The sequence below is a fragment of the Erinaceus europaeus genome, chromosome 1 (genome assembly GCF_950295315.1).
Source record: "Erinaceus europaeus chromosome 1, mEriEur2.1, whole genome shotgun sequence".
In the NCBI taxonomy this organism is placed as follows: domain Eukaryota; kingdom Metazoa; phylum Chordata; class Mammalia; order Eulipotyphla; family Erinaceidae; genus Erinaceus; species Erinaceus europaeus.
Genome location: NC_080162.1, coordinates 146,864,489 through 146,877,573, shown reverse-complemented (window position 1 = coordinate 146,877,573; position 13,085 = coordinate 146,864,489). Strand labels below are relative to the sequence as shown.

The window sequence follows — 13,085 nt, the reverse complement described above, 5'->3', positions numbered from 1 at the left end:
ATATATAGATTTTGTTTCCAATACTTTCATCATCAATATTACTTTTATTTTTTAATTATTATTATAATTTTATCTTTATTTATTAGATAGAAACTGACAGGGAAGGGGGAGATAGAGAGGAACAGAGACAGAGGGACACTTGCAGCACTGCTTTACCACTTGCAAAGCACACCCCAGCCCCTCAGGTGGAGGCTTGGGGCTTGAACCTTGGTCCTTGTATATAGTAATGTGCACTCAACCAGGTGTGCCACCACTTGGCCCTATTATTATCATTTTAAATAGAGACAGAAAGTGAAAGAGACCATAACACTAAAGTTTCCTTCAGTGCAGCAGGGGTTGTCCTCCACCCTATGTCTTCCATATATCAAGGAAACACACTGTGCAAATCAGCTATTTCTTCTCTGGCACTTTATTTTTTCAAACCTGAAAATGTTCTCTTTTGGGGTCAGAAATAGCTCACCCAGTAGAGGGCAGACTGCACACAGGGTGCATGCCTTTCAAGTGTGAGACAGTGGGTTGGAGCCCCCACATTGCATGGAAGCAGCATGGTGGGAATATGAAGGATGGCACAAAGGGAGCTTCAAAGAGGGCAGAGCACTGCTCAGGTATCTCTTCTCTCATCTGTCTCAAAACAAAGACTGGGAACAGGAGGCTGCTCAGCAGCAGCTGTGTACATGTGAGCATCCACATTTCCCTGATGACACATAAAAAAATGTTGTCTTTTTTCTTATTTCATTAGAACCCAGGCATCACACAGAGTACCATCACAAAGCTCCATGGATGGTACAGCTGTGGTGTCTCTCCCTCTCTGTGTCTGTCTTAAATAAAAATGATAAAAGTCAGTCTGGGGTGCCTGTTGGTGGTGCACCAGTTAAACACACATAGTACTAAGCACAAGGACCCACACAAGGATCTGGGTTTGAGCCTCTGCTCCTGTCCTGCAGGTAAGATGTTTCATAAGCTGTGAAGTAGGACTTTTTCTCTTCCTCTCTACCCTCGCCATTTCTTTGAATTTCTCTCTGTCCTATTCAATAAAATGGGGGAAAAGAAAAGGTCGCCAGGAGCTGAGGATTTGTACTACTGGCACCAAGCCCCAGTCAAAAAAAAGAAAAAAGTCTGTCTGAGGGTGGTAAAATTGCACATGTATAAGGCATAGTGACACAAAAAATGAAAATAAATATTAGAAAGAGTAATGAAAATGTATGGAGGAAAAAAAGTATGGAGGAAGGAGTCAGCCTTCAGCATTTGTCCTAAACCTGGTTACATGATCAGCAGAGAATATGTACTTTGTAAAAGTATATTATACACATATACTTTCATTATAAAAAAAAAACCATATAAATACTTTCAAAAGAAGTAGTGTTTCTTTCTTAATTCTTTATTTCTCAGGTTCTAATGGCTTGTTTACTTTACATAAGGCTTCAGATGATAAATACTAACACTATTTGAAGCTCTATACTAACACTGTTGAGTTGGTCTCTATTTGGGAACAGTACTTTTTCTTATGTTAAAAATGTATACATACACACATGTACATATATATGTTTATAAATACATTCTTTTTATTTTTAAAAAAAATTAAGAAGAATTTATTTATTTATTCACGAGAGAAATAGGAGGAGAGAAAGAACCAGACATCACTCTGGTATTTGTGCTGCCGGGGATTGAACTCAGGATCTCATGGTTGAGAATCCAATGCTTTATCCACTGTGCCACCTCCCAGACAACTAAATACATTCTTTTTTTAAAAGGCTTACTCTTAACTTTCTTTTTCCTTTCTATTAAATGGTCCCACTATGAAATATCTATACTTAGAAAAACTGGAAATGTTTATGATTAAGTAGCAGGTAAATTTTATCTCCAAAGACGAACATGGACTCTACATAAAATATTTTGCTTCATATTCTCTATTTTCTAATATATATCTTTAAGTAAAAAAAAAAAAATCTAATAGAATACAACATAATTGTGGATCAGATATGTCAACAACCTTGTTTTAGAGAGATTAAACTATTTCACAATTCACTTACTAAAAAAATAAATATTTACAATTATATTCAGCTTAATTTTGCTAAGCTATCATTTTGTAGGCTCAGCACAATTTTGACTATCGAAGTTTGATAATAGTCTCCCAGCATTAGCTATCTCACAACTACATTTTGTTAATTTAAAAATAATAATAAATAATATATGATGACCACATGAGAATTGGAAATAAATAGACCTCTTTAGAAATACTGTGAACCAGGAGTCGGGTGGTGGCACAGTGGGTTAAGCGCACGTGGCGCAAAGTGTAAGGATCCCAGTTCGAGCCCCTGACTCCCCATCTGCAGGGGAGCTGCTTTGCAGGCAGTGAAGCAGGTCTGCAGGTGTCTATCTTTCTCTCCCCTTCTGTTTTCCCCTCTTCTCTCCATTTCTCTCTGTCCTATCCAACAACAATGACATCAAGAGCAACAATAATAACTACAACAATAAAACAAGGGCAACAAAAGGGAAAATAAATATTAAAAAAAACTTTAAAAAATACTGTGAACCTGGATGCAGTTAAAGCAGAAACAATATTCATCCCACACATACATCTTGTACATGTAGAAAATGACAAATGTCCATGATTATTCATTACACCATATTTCGTAATAGCAAAAGACTCGGAACCAGCGAAATGTCAATCAATATGAAATGGAAAAATAAAACTTATGCAGTCTCTATTGTGATATAAAATAATCTCTAGCCTGCTATATGTTAAGAGACCTTTCTATATATTTTTTATTTTTAAATATTTATTTATTCCCTTTTGTTGTCCTTATTGTTTTATTATTGTAGTTATTATTGTTGTTGTTATTAATGTTGTCCTTGTTGGATAGGACAGAGAGAAATGGAAAAAGAAGGGGAAGACAGAGAGAGTGAGAGAAAGACAGACACCTATAGACCTGCTTCACCGCCTGTGAAGCGACTCCCCTGCAGGTGGGGAGCTAGGGGCTCGAACCGGGATCCTTAACGCCGGTCCTTGAGCTTTGCGCCACCTGTGCTTAACCCACTGTGCTACTGCCCGACTCCCTATAAATTTTTATTTTTGTTGGTTTTTGAACTTCATGAATGCATAGCGGTAAAAAAAAAAAAAAGGTAGAAATCCTACTACTTTTATGACTGAATTTGAATTTTATTTCTCATATCTTCCAGGTGGGTAAAGCAAGGTCAATACTGATAAGATGATAGCCACAAATACCCATGCTTTGGTTCTCCTCATCTTGGTCAATGAAAACATGATCCATCACAAAACTGAGGAGTTCAGACTGGAGTCCAGTATCCGGATTAAATACCAAAGGCTGAAGGCCCTCTCTGCCACCTGTCATTAACTGGTGGCTGAAAATCATCAAAAGATCACAGAGTAACATGAAAGCCTGAAAAGCAAAAGCAATTCATCAGTAAAATATTTCATATAATTAATTATTCACAATAATTATATTACTAAAACATAATAAAATTAAACACAGTTCCATAAATGATAACATAATAGAAATGCTGAGTAGATTACAACTTAGTTTTAATTTCTAAACTTAAAAAATTATGTTTCTTATCGAACATCAGGTGACTAACATTTGAGACCACCTCCAGTAAGATTTCTCTTCCTTAGCTGTATTAACGCTTAACAGCTGTTAAGAGATTTTGATTTGAACAAAAATAAAAGTTAAAAGTCAATCCTGGGGGATGCAAAATCGATAATTTATGACAGAGTTTAGAGATTAAACATATTGCAATTTAGCATAAAAGTTAAGACAAACTATAGTTTGACAAGTTACAATGTAGTATTTTAAATCTCAAAGCCACTATCTTCAGTTAAAAATGCGATATACTTAATGGTGGCCTTTTTGTTCAATACCAGGTCACCCCATCATCTTTGGATTCCTCTATAGATATGATGGGCCTAGACATCTAATAGATCCCTTTCTCCACCATCACTGGTCACTTCCATCAGGAACATCATCATAAACGCTCTTGTGGGCCTCACTATAAAGCAGCAATGGTAGGGACTGCCTCTCTGAAGGGAGGCTGGGTCAGCCTATATACTCTGCCACTCGAGGAAGACTGGTAGGGAAATGAGCTCAGCCTAGAATGTTCCCAGCTGTGACCATGGACTGTGAACTCAGACTGATAGGGACTCTGAAGTTACATAGGCTCTTGTGCTAAACGTGAATATACATGGGCCCTGGGTCAGATAGATGGGTAAACAGTTAACTGTATTTAAATAATCTTTAAATTTGGGAACTACTCTCTGCCAATATTTAGCTTTCTGGCCCTATTCTCAACTGACACCATCTTCCCAGATAATATTCTTAGTCTACCTCCTTGTTAGTTATCAAGCTCAAACAAAAATTATTGAAGTCATAGACCCTAGGAATACACCTAAAATAGACTTCTTCACTTCTTTCCACCCTAAGATCCCTATTCTCATCTGCTCTATTCCTACTTTTTGGTTCCTGTTCATTAAATATTTTGCCCTGCTTTATGTATGATCACCTTTCTGCTATCAAGTTGCAGATGCTACTATCATTCCAACCTGACTTCCCTGGGCAGACAATCTCACCAATATGTCCTGGAACCTCACCTCTCCAGAGCCCTACCCTACTAGGGAAAGATAGAAAACAGGTTGTGGGTATGGATAGACCTGCCAATGCCTATGTTCAGCTGAGAAGCAATTACAGAAGACAGGACTCGGGGGCTGAGCAGCAGTGCAGCAGGTTCAGTGCACGTGGTGCAAAGCACAAGGACCAGTATAAAGATTCCTTGGTTCCCTACCTACAGGAGGTCACTTCACAAGTGGTAAAGCTGGTCTGCAGGTGTGTATCATTCTCTTCCCCTCCTCTCTCCATTTCTCTCTGTCCCATCCAACAACAATGACAGCAATAACAACAACAGTAAACAACAAGGGCAAAAAAAGGAAAAAATAGCCTCCAGGACCAGTGGATTCATAGTGCAGGCACTGAGCCCCAGCAATAACCCTGGAGGCAAAAAAACAAAACAAAACAGGACTTCACCTTCTTTGGTCCATACTCCCAGAGGGGGAGAAATGTTAGGGGAAGGCTCTGAACTCTAATTCCATGAAGACCCAGAAACAAGAGGAAAAAAAGGAAAGATATTTGAAAGTACCAATAGCTGTGGGCATGACTTTAGAAAGGAAAAGGAAGGACCATAGGAAAAAAAATGATTAAATATATAAAAGTATAGTTACAGAAATAAGTCAATCTGTTTTTGATATTATGAAAAAAAATGCAGTTTCCAATGGAGGGAATGGAGACACAGAAATCTGGTGGTGGGAATAGGGTGGAATTATACCCTGTTAAGTCATAATTTTTAAATCACTAATAAAAAATTTTAAAATGTGATATAGTTCATATGCTGTATACTGTTTACTTTTCTACTTGAAGGGACTCCCCATTTTATGCAGAAGTGCCATGAAGGTGATGTATCCTTAGAGAAAGTAGGTGAGTCAGATAAGCATCAATTAGTCATGAGCTGTTAGTGCTGCTGCCTATGAGCTATTGATTGTGAATCATCAATGCATGTTAAACAAGGTGTCTTTAAACAGAAATATAAACAAAACATGGTTATATATCAGTTGGTTGATTAAACCTGAGTAGTCAAAGGCTTTCTGGAAATTAGCACTGTTTATGTCACAAAACAATGATAACATATTTGTTAATCCGATGTTGAGGGAGACTTTCAGAATCTAACTACAGTGAATAATGAAAATATACTATATATCAATGTAAGTCCTGAAAAGTTGACTGAAGTACTACAATTCGTAAGAACAGTTTAGATACATAATTCTTTGTATTTTCAGAAGTAATAACTTTTTTTTTTAACTAGATCACTAATCAGTTCTAGCTTATGGTAGGTCAGAGGACTGAACCTGGGACATTGGAGCCTCAGACATAGAGTCTCTTTAAATAACCAATATGCTTATCTGCCCCCACCCAATTAAAAAATTAATCAATATTAATTATATATTTGTATATACTTGAAAAACTATTAAACATACACATATTTAAAATCTTGGGGGGTAGATAGCATAATGGTGATGCAAAGAGACTCTCATACCTGAGGCTCAAATGTCCTAGGTTCAACCCCCTATACCACCATAAACCAGAGCTGAACAGTGCTCAGGTAAAAAAAAGAAAAAAGATTTTAAATCTTTTACCTCTGAGTAGTGAAGTATCTAAGGGAAAATTGTTAACTTTTAAAAGTACATAACTTTGTCTCACTTTTCTTCTCAAGTATTACTTTTTTAAATTGCCACTGAAGTTATTGCTGGGGCTCAATGCACAGTGAGCCTACCATGCCTGGTGGTCACTTTTCCCTTTCTCCTATTTGATAGGACAGAGAAAATTTGAGAGGAAGAGGAGACAGAGAAGAGAGACATTTGCAGCACTATTTCGCCACCTGTAAAGCTTCCCTGCTATAGCCACCTGACTAGGGGCTTGAACTCAGGTCCTTCCACATGATAATGTGTGCACTTAACTGGGTGTGCCATTATCAGGACCTCCAAACATTACTTTTTCTATGAAATAAACGCAAAAAATGAGAGGGAGCTGGGTTGTAGCACACCAGGTTAAGTGGTGTAGTAAGAAGCACAAGGACCTGCATAAGAATCCTGGTTCGAGGCCTTGCCTTCCCACATGTAGGGGGGTTGCTTCATAAGCAGTGAAGCAGATGTGCAGTTGTCTATTTTTTCTCTCTCTCTCTCCCTCTCCCACTCTTCTCTCAATTTCTCTCTATGCTATTCTTTAAAATGGAAAAAATGGTCTCCAGGTTAGTGGATTTGTAGTGTAGGTACCAAGCCTGAGTAATAATCCTGGAGGGGAAAAAAAAAAAAAGACTTCATGAGTCGTCAAGTTATGCTTTGGTGTCTTCTCTCCATTCTCTCTCAACCATCTATGTTTTAAAAGAAAAAAAAAAAAAAAGACTCTCAGGAGCAGGGGAATTATGCCGGTGCAAAGCCTCAGCAAAAAACCCACCTCACCCTTAACAGTGGGCTTGGAATTGAATTTAAAACCATTCATGTAGAAACTGGAATTTAAAAGACTCAGGAAAATTTTAACCACATAAGAGATTTTTCAGTGTTTCCCCCAAGAGAAAGTATTGATGCTATGTTGTCAAATGTGTCCATTTAGTGGCATGGTATGAAATAAACTGTGATCAGCCTATTGTAATTGCAATAGTACTGTGAGATGACTGAGAGTTCACATATTTCAGAACTACTCATATCCCTACCTCTCAAATGTGTTTCTATGGGGAAACAATTTTGTCATGTATTTAGAGATGGCTATATACTTCCAGTAAGAATAATGTAGTTTATTATACTGACTACAGAGAAATTATACATAAAGATATTTCTTAAAAATCAATTGGAAAAGAGGGGGACATAAAGAGAATTCAAGGGTCAGAAGACAGTGTTTTCTGTTTCTCCCTACTAAGGACAGAGTTTGGGATATCACCAAATAGTGATAATGTCACTGTATTTCTAGCGTAAAGGCAGAAAGTCAGGTAATTTTTTAGACAGCAAAATTGGGGTTCAAAAGGTTTAGAGAATAAGATTTGGGGAAGACTATGTCTGTTTCCATTTTGTGATTCATAAAACATTATGAATGATGGCATGTAATTCAATTACACTGATATTCGTATAAAGAGACCTACCTATCTGTGCTAAAAGGTTTATCCCCCCAAGCACTGGGGCCTTGAACATCCATGACTTCACTGCTTCTGGGTTTAATTTTATCATTCAGATAGGGAGAGGGAAAGATTCTAGGGCACTGGAGCTTCCCTTGGTGCTGTGGCATTCCCATGCAGTACATGTGTCTAAATTTAGGTCATACGCATGACAAGGCACAAGCCCAACAAGGTGAGCTATAGTCTGGTCCTTAGAAAATGTTTTTAAGAGGAGGCTACAAAGGAAAAGTACTCTTTTTTAAAAAGATGTATTTTTTAATATTTACTTATTTATTTTCCCTTTTGTTGCTCTTGTTGTTCAACATTGTTATGGTTATTGATGTCGTTGTTGTTGGATAGGACAGAGAAAAATGGAGAGAGGAGGGGAAGACAGAGGGGGTAGAGAAAGACAGACACCGCAGAACTGCTTCTCCGCTTGTGAAGCAACTCCCCTGCAGGTGGGGAGCGGGGGCTCAAACTGGCATCCTTACACTGGTCCTTGCACTTGGTGCCACCTGCGCTTAACCCACTGCACTACCGCCCGACTCCCAGGAAAAATACTCTAAGTAAATTATCCATAACTAGACTTATTTCAAGCACAATTAAGATTATGGAAACTGGGTGGGGGGATAGCATAATGGTTATGCAAAGAGACTCTCATGCCTGAGGCTCTGGAAGACCCAGGTTTAATACCCTGCAATACCATAAACCAGAGCTGAACAGTATTCTGGTTAAAAAAAAAAAGTATAGAAACTTTACACTGTCTTACATAAAAATTCTTAAATTTTTAAAAAATTGTCTTTATCAGATAGAGATAGTCAGAAATCAAGAGGGTAGATGAAGATAGAGAGGGTGAGAGAATGAGAGACGCCTGCAGACCTGCTTCACCACTTGCAAAGCTTTCTCCCTGCAGGTGGGGACCAAGGGCTTGAACTGGGGTCCTTGTGCACTGTGACATGTGTGCTCAACTAGGTGCACCACCACCTGGGCCCCATACAAATTCATTATAACAAAACTACAATAAATTAATTTAAAAAAATTACTTCATGAAAATAGTCTCCAGCTTGAACCTATGTGGACTATAATTTTCCCCAGGTTGAGGTATCTATTAGACTGATGGGATATTCCCACTTGCACCCTTACTTCTATGACACTGTCAAGGTAGGTATAGGGAGTCACTTCACAGGCAGTGAAGCAGGTCTGCAGGTGTCTACCTTTCTCTCCCCATCTCTGTCTTCTCCTCCTCTCTCCATTCCTCTCTGTCCTATCCAACAATAATGACATCAATAACAACAACAATAATAACTACAACAATAAAACAAGGGCAACAAAAGGGAATAAACAAATAAATAAAACATTTAAAAAAAGAGTTAGGAAAGGACCAGCATGCTAAAAATGACCATAAAATAACTACATTTTACTGTTTTCCAGTGTATGTTAATTGTTTTTATTGAGAGCTTTTAATTGACAATTTCTTACCTGTTCCTTTACTGGAGTATTAACATTAGATAGGCACTGTTGGCAAACAGCCAGAAAGGACTTCACTGTTTTCCTCAATACCAACAAATCCTCCTGTAAGACATTAAAATTTGGAAGCATTAATCACAGTATCCTAGAAAATTAATGTAGAAGAAAACATATATAGAAATCAGTTAAATTAGTTTAACATCAAGAAAATTTTATTATTGGTATCCAAACCATACAATTATTTCTGAGTTATAGTGAAATGGACAATGAAGCTGATAATTCCAGTCTATTTTAGCTATGGATGGATAGTTCAGTACAGTTTCTTCCAACCTATTCTCCTTTAAAATGATTTACTAAGATTGATATTAAAGTTGTTGTCATTCCTATAACATAAACCAGCTGGCAGACAGGTGAGGGAACACAGCAGCACACCGAAAATAATTAAGGAGCAAATATGTACTAAATTTCCTCCATATTCCTAGTGCTCTGAAAAATGTCAAGATTGGATTGTGTCAATGGTCTTACAAGGTTTGACATTCTAGCAGGAAGTTAGCACAATGAGAGTATGATGAAGCATTCAATATTATTGGTTTTAACTCTCTTCTCTCTCTGCAGAAAGCTGAACTAGAGAATCCTTCCTAGGGGATGGGTTTTAATTTAAGGCTGGATGGGTGAATAAGCTGTAATGACATAGTCATACAGCACTCAGTGAAACACTTTTAAAGTATGAAGGGAAACCTAAATTTATCAAGTACATATATCATGTCAGGAATTTATTTAAGGTTCACTATTACAGATTTTTAATACTGTCATAGATCTGAAGTGGTTACTATTAGCAAGGGTTTGGAACCAGAACTGCCTGGTATCAGGTCATATTCTTCTTACTATCTAGTGAGCAAAGTGCATGCAGATAACTCAGTATTGTATCAGTATTTGAAAGAGTAGTAAAAGGAGGGACTGGAGATAGCTCACAGACTAGGGCATACACCTTACCATGCAAGTGGCTCTGGGTCTGAGTCCCAGTACCACATGGGAACACCCTGGACAAATAGCACCAAGGGGTGCTCCATGGATGGTAGAGCAGTGTTACAGTGGTTCTTCTCTCTCTAAAATAGAAGAATGAGAAATTTTGCCAGGGCAAGGCTAACAAATGGTGGTACTGAATATACAATAGCCTAGTGCTCAGAGTCTCCATGTTTGACCCCTGATACTACCATAGGCCAGAACTGAGCCATGCTCTAGCTAAAAAAAAAAATTGTAGGGAGGTCTTTTGACATTAGTAGATATCTGTTGTTTTTAATAGATTTTAATAGAAAATATCTAAAAAAGAAAAAATATCTGAGAATGTTTACTGAATGAACAAATGAAAGAAAAAGTGAGAAGTGATTCATACTACTCACTAGCTATGTGACGTTAAGAGAAATTCTCATCATTGGGAGGCCAGGTGGTGGTGCACCTGGTTAAGCACTCATATTACAGTGCACAAGGACACAGGTTCAAGCCCCTGATCCCTATCTGCAGGGGAAAAGCTTCATGGTAGTAAAGGAGGACTATGTCTCTCTGTTTCTATCTCTCCCCTCTCAATTTCTCTTTGTCTTTATCAAATAATAGTTTCTTATCTATGAAAAGATTACAGAGTTTTAAAAATCTATAAGCAAAGAGTGCTGCTAAATGTATATTCTTTGAGGATCTGTGGCATTCTGTTATGCAGATGAGAACAAGGAGTATAAACTGGTGAATCTTGTGGTACTCAGAGCAATGCAAAGGTAAGTGCTTAATATTTACTGAGTAAAATTAAAGATATATAAAACAGATGACACTACAACTTGAAGAGTGACATCAAATAATACAGTTTAAAAAATGGTAGCAGGAGTTTTTAGTCCTCTCTTATGTCCTTAATATTTCTTCACTAGTGACCTAAACTGCTGCCTAGGGAAGCAGTTGTCTTAGGAGATGGAGGCACAAGATTTTTCTTTTCTTGTCCTTCCCTTTCTTCCACCCTCTTCTCCTCCCTCCCTCTCTCTTTGCACCAGGCCTAACAAACTATTTTTTTCCTTTTAATTTCAGATACAGAGAGACCACAGAATCAATTCAGAAGCTTCCCCTGGTACAGTGCCAGGTGTTCTCATGTGTGCTGGGGGTCTCAAACCCTGGCCCTGTTGTATGGTGAAGTGTATACTCTACCAGGCAAGCTATCTCCTGGTCCTAATTGATTTTTTTTTAAAGACTGTATTCATTTATTAATGAAAGGGATAGGAGGGAAGAGAGAGAGAGAAAGAGAATCAGAGTTATACCCTGGTACATGTGCTGCCAGGGATCAAACTCAGGATCCACGAATGACAGCCCAACATTTTTCTATTGTACCACCTCCCAGACCACCCCAACAGATTCTTTTTGAAGCTTAATCATAAGCAAATGTGTCTAATCAGGAATGAAAAAATAGACCCCTTTGTGGGCCCCCACAGGACCTTGCCCTCAACTTGGATCAACAACAGTAGAGAATGTTCCATCCTCTGAAGGGGGGTTGAACATACTCTATGCTACACCTGAGGAAGATGGGTCCTGATATTGGGGCAGCTTGGAACATTCCTACTCGTGACCACAGAATGTGAGCACAGATCTACAGAAAGGCAGAGGTCACATGGGCTCCTAAGCTAAATATGGGCCCCAGATCACATCAAATTGATGGGGTTTACAGTCAACAATATTTATACACCTTTCCAATATTTGGAAGCTGCTCTCTTCCCTGATCCAGTGTTTTGATCCTTTTTCCAGCCATGACATCATCTCCCCAGACAATAACTTGGATCCATCTGCATATCAGATTTCAGGCTCAGGGGAGAAAAACAAAACAAAACAAAAACTAGTATAGCCACAGGCCCTTTAGAATATAACTAAACTAGGGAGTCGGGCGGTAGCGCAGCAGGTTAATTGCAGGTGGCGCAAAGCGCAAGGACCGGCATAAAGATCCTGGTTCGAGCCCCCGGCTCCCCACCTGCAGGGGAGTCACTTCACAGGAGGTGAAGCAGGTCTGCAGGTGTCGTCTTTCTCTCCCCCTCTCTGTCTTCCCCTCCTCTCTCCATTTGTCTCTGTCCTATCCAACAACGAAGACAACAATAATTACTACACCATAAAACAACAAGGGCAACAAAAGGGAATAAATAAATATTTAAACAAATAAAAATAAAAAAATAAAAAAATAATATAAACTAAAATATACCTACTAGCTATCTACAAAATGGAGACTTCCCCAACTCCTCATCTGCACTATTCCAGCCTTTAGGTCCATGACTAGTCAACCATTTGTTTGGCTTTGTTGTTAACTCTCTTTTCAGCCACCAGGCTCCAGATGCCAGCATGATGTCAACCAGACTTCCCTGGACAGACAACCCCACCAATGTGTCCTGGAGCTCCGATTCCCCAGAACCCTACCCTACTAGGGAAAGAGAGAGACAGGCTGGGAGTATGGATCGACCAGTCAACGCTCATGTTCATCGAGGAAGCAATTATAGAAGCCAGACCTTCCACCTTCTACAACTCACAATGACCTTGGGTCCATGCTCCCAGAAGGTTAAAGAATAGGAAAGTGCCAGGAGCCATTTCTCTGCTTGACAGATGATAAGCTTTGAAACAATGGAAGCCCTCGAGACAAGTTTTATTTCCCCCCTGGGCAGGCCATTTCCCCTCAGGTAAACCATTTATCAGTAATCAAGTGAGGCAACACACAGTTGTGGTAATAAACATGGTTTCAGCCACTGTTTGTTGCAAGGAACATTCCGCTTTGAAGTTTGGTCCCCCTCCTCCCCCTCCAGCATTCCCTCTCCTTCCCCAAAGCCTTATAATGCCTGTGAACACAATAAAATTTTGCAGCTTGATCAGAAACTTGTCTTGCTGTCGTTCTTTCGTGTCTC

General features: G+C 38.8%; 1 protein-coding gene across 4 annotated transcripts in view; it reads right to left on the bottom strand.

Annotated features, from left to right (window-relative positions):
* STAG1 (STAG1 cohesin complex component) overlaps positions 1–13,085 on the bottom strand; it is a 445,812-nt gene that overhangs the window by 35,577 nt on the left and 397,150 nt on the right. For all 4 annotated transcript variants that reach the window (XM_060196862.1, XM_060196869.1, XM_060196854.1 and 1 more), the window contains 2 exons: positions 9,187–9,279; positions 3,227–3,401 (listed from right to left, as the gene is read on the bottom strand). In XM_060196862.1, the coding sequence (XP_060052845.1) occupies positions 3,227–3,401; positions 9,187–9,279 (268 nt within the window). The remainder of the gene's footprint in view (positions 1–3,226; positions 3,402–9,186; positions 9,280–13,085) is intronic.